The sequence below is a fragment of the Martes martes genome (genome assembly GCF_963455335.1).
Source record: "Martes martes genome assembly, chromosome: 14".
Lineage (NCBI taxonomy): Eukaryota > Metazoa > Chordata > Mammalia > Carnivora > Mustelidae > Martes > Martes martes.
The window spans coordinates 331,026-344,201 of NC_137902.1; the positions used below are offsets into that span (position 1 = coordinate 331,026).

A 13,176-nucleotide genomic window follows, 5' to 3' on the forward strand; every position below is an offset into this window, starting at 1 on the left:
TGTGGTGGCATCTACCGTTCCCACCAGGACATGTGACTTCACATGTGCGTTTGCACTGCAAGGCATCTCGTGACAAGAGCACACTACTTTCTGGCGGGTGCAGTGATTGCTAAAGAACGCCACCGTCTCTGTGTCCTGGGGTGCAGGCACGTGCTCGGGGGGGGCTCCCCCACGGCTTCCTTGTGGCCCCAGGACCTGCCCAGGCCTCAGTCTCTGCGTGTTCAGGAGGCATCTTTGGGCAGACGGGCTGCACTGTTTTTTGGCGTGACGATACAAGAAGCTGTCCGGATGGCCTCGAGTGCTCGTGCTTTCATTCTGACGTCGACGGAAGTGGGGTCTCCCTCCCCTAAATGGACAGTTTTCGCTGTTGCTGGTGCTCCGCACTATACGCTGCCTTCCGCTGATGAGGCCGTTAAGAACGAGTACTGTGCAGCGCTGAAGCGGACACGACTCGTGAAGCTCGGCGCTCGGCCGCAGAGGCGGCGCAGGTGGGGGGACGGAGCTCGGCGTGTGTGGGGCGAGCATCTGAAACCCACACCCAGCGGCGACACTAGTCCTTTAAGCGTCCAAGGGTGCTGGTTTTTTCCAGGTTGTACTTTGAAAATGTGTAGAACGCGGAATGACGTACTCACCCCTGCCCTCCCGGGCCCCTTTTTACCGCTTGGGACTGTGAGTGCCGCCCCGGAGGCCCAGGGGCCCTGCGACCCTGCGGGAGGAGGGGAGGCCATGGGCGGGAGACCTGCATTCTTACTCTGTTGCAATTTAGTGTCGGCGTTTCCATAAACGGAGCTGAAAGTACACACAATGGGACGTACCCTTAGCTCTTTTCCGTCACTGGGCAGCTAGCGCCTCTGGCCTCGGTGTGCACAGAAGTTGCTAGAAGGGGCATCTTGGTCTCATTCTTGATTTTTAAAGGAAATATTTTTAACACTTCACTATGAGCATAATATGCATGTGGTGGGTTTTTTGAAACACCTTTTCCAGGTGACTGCAGTTCGCTCATGCAACTAATTAATACAAACTTTTATCCTCAGTGAATGTTGTACTTTTATCAGATTCTTTTCCTGCATGTATTGATTGAGATGATGTGTTTTCCCTCCGTCTGTTAATGTGGTAAAGATTCTCCAATGTTGACACTAGTGTGAATTCCTAGAATAAACCTGGGAGGGGGGAGATTTGACACATTTAGGCAAAAAAAAAAAAAAACTGTAAAGATAACAAATGAGGGATTGACGCTGTAACTGTTAAAGTCAGGTCCAACAAAACAGCACCAAGCCCACCGCACAGCAAGGGAGCGGCGTCACGCGGTCCGCCCGGGAGAGGAGGCAGACACACCTCCCTCCCTGTGTACGTGTCCGCATGCATTTCTGGAGACGGAATCCTATCCTGTGGACTGCACGTGTGTGCACGTGTGTGTCTGGCTTTGTCCGCTCAGTGTAATGTTTTCGAGGCCCTTCTGTGTCATAGCAGGTAATAGCTTCATTCCTTTTTACGGCCAAATAATATTTCATCATTTGAATACACCACATCTGTTTATCCATGCGTCAGTTGACGGATTTTTGTGTTGTTTCCACCTTTCTTCTTCTTTTTTTTTTAAGATTTTATTTATTTATTTGACAGACAGAGATCACAAGTAGGCAGAGAAGCAGGCAGAGAGAGAGAGGAGGAAGCAGGCTCTCCGCTGAGCAGAGAGCCCGATGCGGGGCTCGATCCCAGGACGCTGAGATCATGACCCAAGCCGAAGGCAGAGGCTTAACCCACTGAGCCACCCGGGCGCCCCTGTTTCTACCTTTCGACTACTACGAATAGTGCGCAGAGTTCTGTGTGGACACGTATTTTCATTTCTCGGGTGCACGCCCCCTTCTCTGGCATGCATCCAGCTGTTCCGGTACCAGGTGTTGGGAAGACCATTCTGTCCCCACCAGTTGGCCACAAGTGCATGTGTTTGTTTCCAGACTCTCAATTCTATCCCAATAATCTGTGTGTCTTTCTGCAGGTACCACAGGGTCATGGTTACTGTTACTTTGTAGTAAGTTTTGAAACTATGGCAATTTTGTTCTCTGTCAAGGTTGTTTCGGCTATCCCTTGCAACTCCATATGAATTTTAGAATCGAGCTCGTTAACTTCCACAAAGAAGCCCACTGGGATTCTGATGGAGATCCCTCTGCCTCTGTAGATCAAGAAGTATTGCCATTTTAACAGTATCAAGTCTTCCAATCATGAGCATGACATTTTCTCCAGTTCTTTAGACCTTTAATTCTTTGAGCAACGTTGTATAGCTCTCAGAATGTGCGTTTTATACTTTGGGGGAAAACTTATTCCCAAGTATGTTACCTCTATTGATGCTATTGCAAATGAAATAGTTTATTTCTACTTTTGGATTGTTCCTTGCACGTGTGTAGAATATAATCGATTTAGTATATTGATCCTTTCCCCTGCAACCTTGCTGAGCTTGCTGCTTTCCATCATTTTTCAGCGGGTTCCTTAGGACCCTCCGTATACAAGATCATGTCTTCTGAGAATAGAAATACTTTTACTTCTTCCTTTCAAATCTGGATGTGTCGTCTTTTTCTTGCCTCGCTGCCCTGGCTAGAGCCTCAGCACGATGTTGGACAGAAGTGTCCTTATCTTGCTCCTGAGAGCGTCCAGGCTTTCACACTACGTATGATGCGAGCTGTGGGCTTTCACAGATACCCGTTATCAGATCAAGGAAGTTCTCTTCCAACCTTAAAGTCTTTTTATCATGAAAGGGTTTGGGTTCTTGTCAAATGATTATTCTGCATCAGTGGAGATGACCCAGTGCTTTTCATTTTTTATTGTATTGACACTGCTATGAGGTAGTACATCAACCGATTTTCTGGTGTTAAAGCGACCTGTCGTTCCTGGGTTAGATCCCACATAGCTGTGCTGTGTGATTTTTTTTTTTTTTAACATGTTGTTGATTTGGTTTGTTAATGTTTGCTGAGGATCTCTGCATCCGTATTCACAAGAGGTATTAGATTACACTTTTCTTTGCTTGTGTGTCCTTGTCTGGTTCTGATGACAAAGCAGTACTAGGCTCACAAAAGGGAGTTGGGAAGTGTTTCCTCCTACGCTATGTTTTGGAAGACTTTTTAAAAAATTGCTATGAATTCTTTAGGTAAATGGTAGAACCAGAGAAACTGTCTGGTCCTGAACTTCTCTGATTTTCTTTACGGGCAGATTGTTGTTTACTAATTTACTTTTTACCGGTTACAGGGCCATTCAGACTGCCCATTGCTCCTTGAGTCGGTTTCAGCCCGTGTCTTTCTGGGAACGTGCCTGTTTCATCTGAGTTATCCGAATCTGTTGGCACAGAACTATTCATAACATTACTTCCTAGCTCTTCCTCTATCTATTAGGTATGTAATAACAGCCCCATTTTCATTCTGATCGCTGGATGTAGAATTCTCGACAGCTTTTCTCTTGAAGCACTTGGAATAGGTTATCCTCCTATCGTCTGGCCTCCATTACTTCTGCTGGGAACTCCTCTTAAGTTTACTGAGGTTCCCTTGTAATGAGTCATTTGGTCTTGTTGCTTTTTAATTTTTAAAGTGGGCTCCACACCCAGGATGGCATGCCGAGATCAGAAGTCGGACCTTAACGGACTGAGCCACCCAGGAGCTCTGGTCTTGTTGTTTTCAAGATTTTTCCTTGTCTTTGACTTTCAGCATTTTTATTATGATGTGTCCAGCCGCTCCCTATGTTTATCCTACTTGGAATTCACTGAGAGTCCTAGATGTGAGGTAACTTGTTTTTCCGTGAGTTTAGGAAGTCTTCAGCCATGAGTTCTTCAGTTTTGGCTCCTTTCTCTCCTCCTCTAGTGTCCCATCACTGGTGTGCTGGTGTTCTTAAGGCACCGCCGTCTCCCCTGAGGTTCCCTTCGTGCTTTGTCATTATTTTTCCTTCCGTTCTTCAGCATACACAATCGCAACTAAGCTATCTTCATGTTCATTTATTCTTTCTCCTGTTAGTTCAGCTCTACTGTGGAGCCCCTCCAGTGGGTTTCTTTTTTTTTAATTTCAGGTATTGTACTTTTCAACTCCAGAATTTTCCCTTGGTTCTTTTTAAAATAATTTCTATCTCATCGTTGACAGTCTTCATTTGATAAGACATTGTACTCATCCCTTCCTTAATCATTTTACCATAGTTTCCTTTAGTTCTGTGAAATGTTTATGATGGCTACTTTGAAGTCTTTTCTGATAAATCTGACAGCCTGTCCTGCCCACAGTTTCTGTTCCTTGCTGTCTCAGATACACGGGTTGTACATTCCTTTCTTTGCATGCCTCGTATTTTTTTGTTGGAAATTGCACATTATAGTTAATATATCACAGCAACTCTGGGTACCAGTCCCCCTCTTCTGGGGCCTATTATTATTTACTTGATTATCTGTTTAGTATGTGGCTGGATTATTTGAGTGAAGACTATTCCTTTCCACCTCCACACCACCAACATGCTGGTGTGTCCATAGGACTGTGCAGCTTTGGGTAACCCTCAGACCCCTCGGAGAATAGTGCTTTCCCGGGACTCACCTCCTCTTTCCCTGACCACTGCTTGCCAGCTGATTGCTCTACTGTTGTCAACAATGCCCTGGGCACAAATTCCTCTACAGACTAAGCCAATCAAGTTCTGGCTTCCTGGGTTTCAGAGGTCAGTGTTTCATATTTATTGACCCCAGGAGGTTCCTCCCAGTTTCCTTATTTCTAGGTTCTCTCCTATGAACTGGCCTCTGATTCAACCTTTATCTTGACTCTTCTCCCACCACTCTTCACCACTATTTCACTGCTTTGAGAATGTCCTGGGGCTTGACATTTTTTGTTTTAAAGAATCACTGTAAGGGGCACCTGGGTGGCACAGTCAGCTAAGCATCTGACTCTTGATTTCAGCTCGGGTCATAATCTCAGGGTCATAGGACTGAGCCCCATGAAGGTTCTGCACTCAGCACGGAATCTATTTAAGACTCTCTCTCCCTCTGCTTCTGCCTCTCCCTCCCAAAAATAAATAAATCTTAAAAAAAAAAAAAAAGAACCACTATGAGCTCAAAGGTTTAAATATATTTGATCTGTTTCATTCAGCTGCAGCTGTGATTCTCACGGATGAGCAAGCTGCCCTATCTCTGGACAGGCGGACCCTAGCTGAGCTGGCTCCTGAGTCTGACCTCAGCATCCTTTAATAACTTCCTTGACTTCTAAAAATGAATCCAGTCTTTTCAGTAAAAACACTGATTTAACAATACACCCATATTGGAACATGTTAAGTATATGTAATGAGCATATAGCAATGCTTCTAATTCAAATTTAGGACTACAAGGCGTCTATTAAGTTCATTGATCTTAAATCTGTATCTTCATTTTACCATGCCAAAAAAATTCAGTTCTCAATGCTATTTGGGACACTTGAGCTGATTTCAGTCTTTAGTCATTAAAAATTTTACTGAATAGGGGCGCCTGGGTGGCTCAGTGGGTTAAAGCCTCTGCCTTCGGCTCAGGTCATGATCCTAGGGTCCTGGGATCGAGCCCCACATCGGGCTCTCTGCTCAGCATAGAGCCTGCTTCCTCCTCCCTCTCTCTCTGCCTGCCTCTCTGCTTACTCGTGATCTCTGTCTGTCAAATAAATAAATAAAATCTTTAAAAAAAAATTTTACTGAATAAAATGCCTTTTAAGGGCGTCTGGGTGGCTCAGTGGGTTAAAGCCTCTGCCTTCGGCTCAGGTCATGATCCCAGGGTCCTGGGATCAAGCCCCGCATCGGGCTCTCTGCTCGGCGGGGAGCCTGCTTCCCCTCTCTCTCTGCCTGCCTCTCTGCCTACTTGTGATCTCTGTCAAATAAATAAATAAATAAAATCTTTTAAAAATGCTTTTTAAGTAGAGCTTTTGGATTCTTGCCAATGTGTATTTAGGATCTGTCTTTAGAAACATATTTGCTGTGTCAAAGGGTGAACGCAAATGCAATTGTGTTAGATATCGCCAAACCCTCTTCTCGGGGCTCCAACACTTGGCAGCCCTGACAGTGTGTGCAGTGTCTGTTTCCATATGGCCCTGACAACAGAGTGTGACCAAACTTTGGGGTTTCTGACAATTGAATGTTTAAGAAAAGGCCTTGAATTATTTTTATTTCTAACTCTCTTGCTATGAGTGAAATGAGAGGGTCTGTTTCTCTCACTGTCACATTCTGTTTTGGCTGAGGGCCATGTAAAGGCAACACAGAAAGAACATTTGTAGGAAAAGTGGGACTGAGAACCCCTACCCAATGATTCCTCTTTTTTTTTTTTTCAAGATTTTATTTATTTATTTGACAGACAGAGATCACAAGTAGGCAGAGAGGCAGGCAGAGAGAGAGGAGGAAGCAGGCTTCCCGTCGAGCAGAGAGCCCAATGCGGGACTCGATCCCAGGACCCTGGTATCATGACCTGAGCTGAAGGCAGAGGCTTTAACCCACTGAGCCACCCAGGCGCCCTGCAATGATTCCTCTTAAAGTGACCCAAGATTGAGAGCACCCCTGGTCACAAGACAGAAGCAGATGCTAATTTTTGCTGGAAGAATTCAGACATGTCAGAGAAATTCCAGAAGAAAAGTTCCAAAAAATATAAACTCACAGTCAAAAATCACAAAATTCACCAGGAAACAAGGCAATATGAGTGAGTCAGCAGAAGAAATGGGCAAAAGAACCCACAGAATCTTCACTGTAGTTACAGGTACTGTTGATGCTGCCAATCAATAATGTAAAATTAGTTTAATACATTTAAGAAATGAGAATGAATTGAAAGTGTGATGGACAGGGATGACTGGGGGGCTCAGTGGGTTAAGCCGCTGCCTTCGGCCCAGATCATGATCCCAGGGTCCTGGGATCGAGTCCCTCATGGGGCTCTCTGCTCAGCGGGGAGCCTGCTTCTCCCTCTCCTACACCCCCTGCTTGTGTTCCCTTTCTCACTGTGTCTCTCTCTGTCAAATAAATAAATAAAATCTTTAAAAAAAAAAAGAAAGAAAATGTGATGCACAAAAAGCTATAAAAATACAAGAAATTAGAAAAACAACAAAGAGCTGACAGAATCGAAGATGATAATTATTGAAAATAAAATTTGAAAGAGTTTAACAGCAAATCTGATATAATTGGTAAGAAAATTTGTGAACTGGAAAGTAGGTCTGAAGAAATCGTCCAGAACGAAGCAAAGACCACACAGGAATGGAAAATACGGAAGTGCTGGTGAGAAGCACTGCTGACTGAGGGGGGTCCGAGGCACGCATGGCTGGAGTTTAAGAAGGAACAGAGAGCGCGGGAGAGGCGGCGCGTGAGGCGCTAAGACCCCAGGCTCGCACAACGGAGGGAAGAGCCGGCAGCGCACGGATGCAGCCCCCTCCCCGTCTAGGGAGCCGCGGAACAGCAAAGACGGAGACCAGACTGAGCCCTTCTGAGGAATGGGGACACGACTGGCCACGGAAGCCTCGGCAGCAGCGCTGAGATGAACACGACCCACACCCCACTTGCTTAGGGAAAAACCTGCCAACCGAGCGCTGTATTCCTGACCAAACTATTCTTTGAGAGCAGAACAGAACTTCTCCCGGCAAAGAGAACTGAGAACTTACGACTGCCGACCCTCACTAAAGGAAATTCTAAAGAGATGCACTAGGCAAACGACAACCAAACTGGGTCTGAGGCAAGAGGAAACACCCAGCCGAAGCAGGTGCGAACGACGGGGCCGTGGCAGGACACTCCTGTGGGGACACAGAGAGGACCCAGACGCCAGTGTGCACCTCTCATCACGTACACCGCACCAGACGGTGGAGGTCAAGTCCACACTCCTTGTCCTGTTTGGGGGAAGGGAAACAACACTGGTTCATCTTCAATCCCAAGTACTCACATATTAAAATTTCTAAGACAAAACGAGTGCCTAACTTCCCAAATGTCAGAATGAGAATACAAACCCACTCCATCCAAAGTAAGGCCCAAAAAGAGAAAAGAAAGAAAAGGTAGGCCAAGGGGCACTGAGCTGACTCATGAGGTTCTCAGCATGATTTCGAGGAACTCGGCAAAGGCTGAGGACGTGGTGCCTCAGGATGAGAGCAAAGCCCGGTGCTCTGCTCTGCTCCCTGCGGGCGTGAGCACTGCACACACTGATTAGGGACAAATGGGGTCACCCCGATGGGCTCCAGTCTCCCAAATAACAAAGTGTTGACTGTTTCATGTCAACTAAGCATAATAATCCCATTTCCCACCAAAAATAGACTAATGCAGGCTCAGCATCCCCAAATACTTGCTGACAGCCTGTCCTGATGTGTGGCTGCCACGCACCCTGCAAACGAGCTCGTCGTCGACGGGTCCGATCGAGTTTTCCCTTGACACTGGACCTGGAAACCACACCCAGGTCTGGCAGCAGAAACACTCCACACTGAAGTCTGACTCCCCCCATTTCTCAGAAGAAAAACCAGGACAGACTGAAGGAGCAGCTTTCTGGGTTGGACTGAAGCGAGGACTGGAACCCAGGATGGTCAGGTCCCAAAGACTACACGACAGTCTCACAGGGGCCGACGCTGTGGACAAGGACGTTCACCAGAGCGAGCCGCAGTGGAAAAGGCCAGAGGCGGCGGGGCCACGCAGGAGCCACGCAGGAGCCGCGCAGGAGCCGCGGAAGGAAAGGTCTCGGAGGGGAGGTGGATAGAGACAGAATGGGACTTTTGTGTGTTTGCGTTTTTCTCCATGTTGTGCTTTTCAAGAGCCAAAGAAGGGACTCTGGGGCAGCCCTGCCACATCGCCCCTAGCCGTGGCTGGACACTGCCACCCCCAACCCATGAAGCGCACACTAGGTCTCTTGCTGATGGTCTAGGACCTGTGCTTTAGGTTTTGGGCTTTTCCCATAAGCACCTGGTAACCTACCTTTAGAGCTTTTACTGCATGAAACATCTGGTGTGACATGCCAGCCCTGACAGTCCCTTTGCTCCAGACTCCGGAGAGCGATAGGTGTGGCTCAGCAGGAGCTGGGGCGGCAGCCTCCAGGCCAGGAGAGCCACGGATGGCCCCCAGCGGCCTCTGGCTGAGCCCAGAGCCTGGCAAGGACAGGCTGGAGGTGCGATGGGGAGGAGCCCCACCCTCCTGCTGCTGGCTGACCTGGAGCCCTCAGGCCAGCCGCCAGCCCAGATGTGCCCCAGGCGCACGCGTGATGGGGACAGGGGCCCCCGCTCAGCCAGGCCCCGAGGGCCCCGACGGATGCCGCTGCTTCTGTTTGGGTGCTTCTAGTGCCCCTTTCCCGGTGGCGACCTTAGCTCATCTGTGACAGGGAGCAACAACTCCGCGCCGTTGCCGCAGGGCACAACTAGCCAGGCGCTGAAGCTCCGGCCAAGCCCCCTCCCTCGCCGCGACACTCCCTCCTCTGCGCCATGACAGCCTTTCCTTGGAGAAACCACCCTGGCCACACTGCTCTCTGCGGCACCACGCGCCCCGGCCGAGGCACACGAGCCGTCTCCGGTTCTCACCAGACCCATCAGGTCCGATCACTGATGTGGTGGATGGGTGGCCCAGGAGCTTCTCGCCAAGCCACGACCATCAGCGACACAGTGCTGCGTGCTGCCCCTCACCCCCGGGGGGTCTGCCACTTCGTAAATCTTCCTGAAGACGGAGCACCGAGAACAGATCAGCCGCGGGCAGCCGCTGCTCACTCTTCTACCCAGCCCAATGATGCACAGGTGATGCCGGGGACTGCCAGAGGCAAGGGTTTACGTGTTTACAAAGCACAGCGTCCCGGCCCTGCAGAGGGAGGCAGGACGGCGGCCCCCATTTCATTCCCCAGACCACGTGCTGGGGCCACTTCTGGAAACGGTAGGCCTGTCACTGCTTCTGCGGTCACACACTGGTCCATCAAGGGACTGGCATTGAGGGAGGCAAAAGCCCAGGTCCTAGGGTGGCCGCACAAGAAGGCGATAGAAACCGCACCACGGACGCCGCATCCTGCCAAAGGCAACCGCCCCCCCTCCCCAGGGTCTGCTGGAGGCCCGTGGCTCTCTGTCCCTGTTGTCACTGGTGTTCCTTTCTTTTCTTGGTGCTTTTAAATCCTCGTGACGCACCTTGACCAAAACAGATGGTAGAAGGTATTCTGAAAAGGAAGAGAAGTCTTCGTACTAAACATCATGGTTTTTGCCAACAAAACACCCCACTTGTAAAAGCAGCATCGTGAGGACAAGCTCTTCTTGTTCTGGGGGCTCCTCCTCTTTCCCTTGTGGGGCACTCCACACGTGGGCTCTCCTTTCCCTAGATGCCCTGTGCCCCGGGCGCCGGGGCAGCTCCCTTCCTGCGGCTGGCCAGCGGCCATGGACCTGCTTCCTGAGGGAGACGCTCCCAGCCAGCAGGATGCTTGCCTGGGACCCCTGCTGCCAAGTTTCCAGGCCCAGGCTTCTTGCGACCCACCATCTGGAAAAAATCCTGACCGCCACGGGCCTCCAGGACCCACCTGCAGGCCCAATCTGGGTGGCTGCGGGAGGGCGGCGGAGGGACAGGAGCCCACCTTCCTGCCCGTTCACGCTTGTTGGCTCTCTCTTTCCTTCCGTTTAACATTTTCCCCAAAATGAGACTTGGAATCAAGTTTAAGCCAATAAGAGCATAATTAGTATGAGAAAGACAGACGTGTGGATCGTAACTTAAGCAACTATGGCCGGTGTTCATTCTGTCCCAGGTCAGGCCACGATACAAAGCGGAGGCGGCACGCGGCCTTCCTGGTCCTGACCCAGAGCGCGCCCAAGAAACCGAGACGTTCAAGAAAACACATCGTCAGGCTCGCAGAGGCCGCGGAAGGCAGCGCTCCGACCCAGCGTCCGCTCCTCTTAGTGCGAACACTGCCCGAGGTCAAGCCCAGCATCACCCTCATAAAACACTCATCTGGAACTTGCTGCGGAAAGACGCCAGATACTAACCTGTGGCTGTACGTCCGCCGCTCGCCCACAGGTTCTGGGCGGGGGGCTGCGTGCTCAGAGCAGACTTCCATGGCGTCCCCTCCCGACGGCTCCTCGTCCTCCCCCAGAGCTTCCGCCGACTCCTGGACAGCGGCCCCCGGCGTGGCCGGGCTGTGGAGACAGCGACGTGAGTGGCGGCCCCTGTGGCCTTGTCTTCCCTCACGGGCCCCCTCACCACCCGAGGGCTCCTTTTTCTTGCAGAAATAGTTTCAAGCTATTCTGGTGTGGTGTGATTCTCAGACCACCGAGACAGACGAGGATGACGACACAGCCCTAAGCGAACGCTTATATAGCTGGTCCCACGTTTATAAGCTCAGTGACAACTACACTTAATCTCCTGGAAACTGGAGTTCCGGGGCGCCACGTGGCCCCTGCCTTCCGCGTGAAGGTCTTCTCACGCCCTCACGTGAGAACTCTACTGACCTGAACTACAGGGCACGGAGCGTCTCCTCCCTGACCCTACTGCACGCAGCACTGCAGGGCTTTTCTCCTTGACATGACCCCCCCAAGAGGAGAGCGACCGCACCTCCGAAGCCTCCCCCTGCTGCCCTGCCCTCTCAGAATTCCATTACTTTAAGGGGCAAAGTCCTGCGGAGAGAACCGGGTCTGAGAAAACCTCAAGCTGCCCAGTTCCGGCGGCTCTGAAGCACCACTCAGAGAATCTCTTGAAAGAGGCAGCGCAGCGACACGGGTCCATTTTCCCGGGTGTGCGCTCAGCCGTGCGAGCAGCAAAGAGCTTTACGGTCAAGTCACCCACCAGACCAAAAAAAGTCAGGGTGGGTGTGAGGGGAGGCCTCGCAGCCTGGGACAGACTCCCAGGGGCGGTCAGCACCAGCCGCTGGGGCCGGTGCCTGGGAGGGGAGGAGGCGCAGGGACAGCGGCAGCGGGAGCACAGAGGTCGGGCCAGGGGCAGACACCAGGGAGACCCCAGTCCCTCCCAGCAGGGCAGCAAAACGCTCCCCTGCTGGTTTAAGCCCTGCAGACCGACGACCCCACGGCAGCGCCTCCGCGTCCGCAGCTGAACCGGACACGAGGCAGACGCGTGGCCGACGCGCCCGCGCCCGCGCCCGCGGCGCCTCCACACCCGAAGGCTCGTCTCACTCCAGGGCCCGCCGCGCGTCCCCCGCCTCGCGCACCCTCTGCTCGTCCTCGGTTTGTCAAACCGGAAGTCCGCCGGGTACAGGTGCCGCCTCACCAGGTGCTCCTTCCGGTCTCTGCTGCTCCGGAACCTCTCCGCGCAGCCCTCCACCAGGCACTGGTACTGAAACACAGAGGCCGTCACCTCCGCCCTGACCTCCGTCCCCGGGGTGCCCCCTCGCCTCGCCCCTGACCCCCAGGGCACGGTGCCCACGAGGCAGACAGCTCAGCAACAGCCCCCCCGCCCCAGATGCCGGCCCTCGGGCCCAGGGCACGCGGACGTCACCCACCATGTCCTGCCTTTCCGACAGGATCTGGAACAGCGAGTCGTGCCACTCCAGAATGTGGACGTCCAGCAGGTGGACGGACGGGAAGGCCCGTCTGCAGAAGGAGCAGACGTTCCTGTGCAGAGTGTGGTAGTGGTGCTCGTAGTCCTCCAGCGAGTCGAACACCTGGCAGCAGCCCGCCACCTGGCAGGTGAACTCGGGCACCCTGGCGAGGGAAGCCCCCCGTTGGACGGCCACTCGGCTCCTGGCACAGGGCCTCCGGCTGCCGGGCCGCACCCGCCCTCTCCGGAGCCTGGCAAAGCTTTGAGGGTTCTTTCCGGATCCCAGATCCCAGTATTCGCAGGCCAGCCACGAGGCGGCCAGGCCCGACAACAGGGGCGGGGACGGTGGTCGGGCAGACGGCGGGGGAGCAGGGCACCCGGGAGGGGCGGGCGGGGCTTGGGCGGGGGGCGGCGCTGGGCCCAGAGCCGCTCACCTGGGCCTCTCGGGCGACCCTGTCACCTGCGTGAGCACGTCCTGGAGGTAGAGGTGTCGCTGCACATCCCCGTCCTGCTGGACACACGTGTGGTGGCCGGGGCCAGGCGCGCCAGCACTGGCCCCCCCATCGGTCCCGCCCCGCAGGCCCGCCCGTCCAGCTCCGCCCCGACCGCAGGCTCCGCCCCCGCCCGTTGGTCCCGCCCCTCCAGCTCCGCCCCGACCGCAGGCCCCGCCCCCCCCCGCAGGCCCCGCCCCCCGCAGGCCCCGCCCCCCGCAGGCCCCGGCCCCGCCGACAACTGCCTTCTGCTCCTCGGCTCACACAC

General features: G+C 52.7%; 1 protein-coding gene across 5 annotated transcripts in view; it reads right to left on the minus strand.

Moving 5' to 3' along the window:
* ZNF511 (zinc finger protein 511) overlaps nt 1–13,176 on the minus strand; it is a 28,746-nt gene that overhangs the window by 15,358 nt on the left and 212 nt on the right. The window contains exons 2-6 of one of the 5 annotated variants that reach the window (XM_080822395.1): nt 12,852–12,925; nt 12,380–12,581; nt 12,089–12,213; nt 10,914–11,063; nt 8,698–10,099 (exon numbers count right to left, since the gene is read on the minus strand). In XM_080822395.1, coding sequence (XP_080678521.1) covers nt 10,021–10,099; nt 10,914–11,063; nt 12,089–12,213; nt 12,380–12,581; nt 12,852–12,925 — 630 coding nt within the window. In that variant the 3' untranslated portion in view covers nt 8,698–10,020. Of the gene's footprint in view, nt 1–8,697; nt 10,100–10,913; nt 11,064–12,088; nt 12,214–12,379; nt 12,582–12,851; nt 12,926–13,176 lie in introns of those variants that run through there. The other 4 variants (XM_080822396.1, XM_080822397.1, XM_080822399.1 and 1 more) reach the window with 4 other exon arrangements.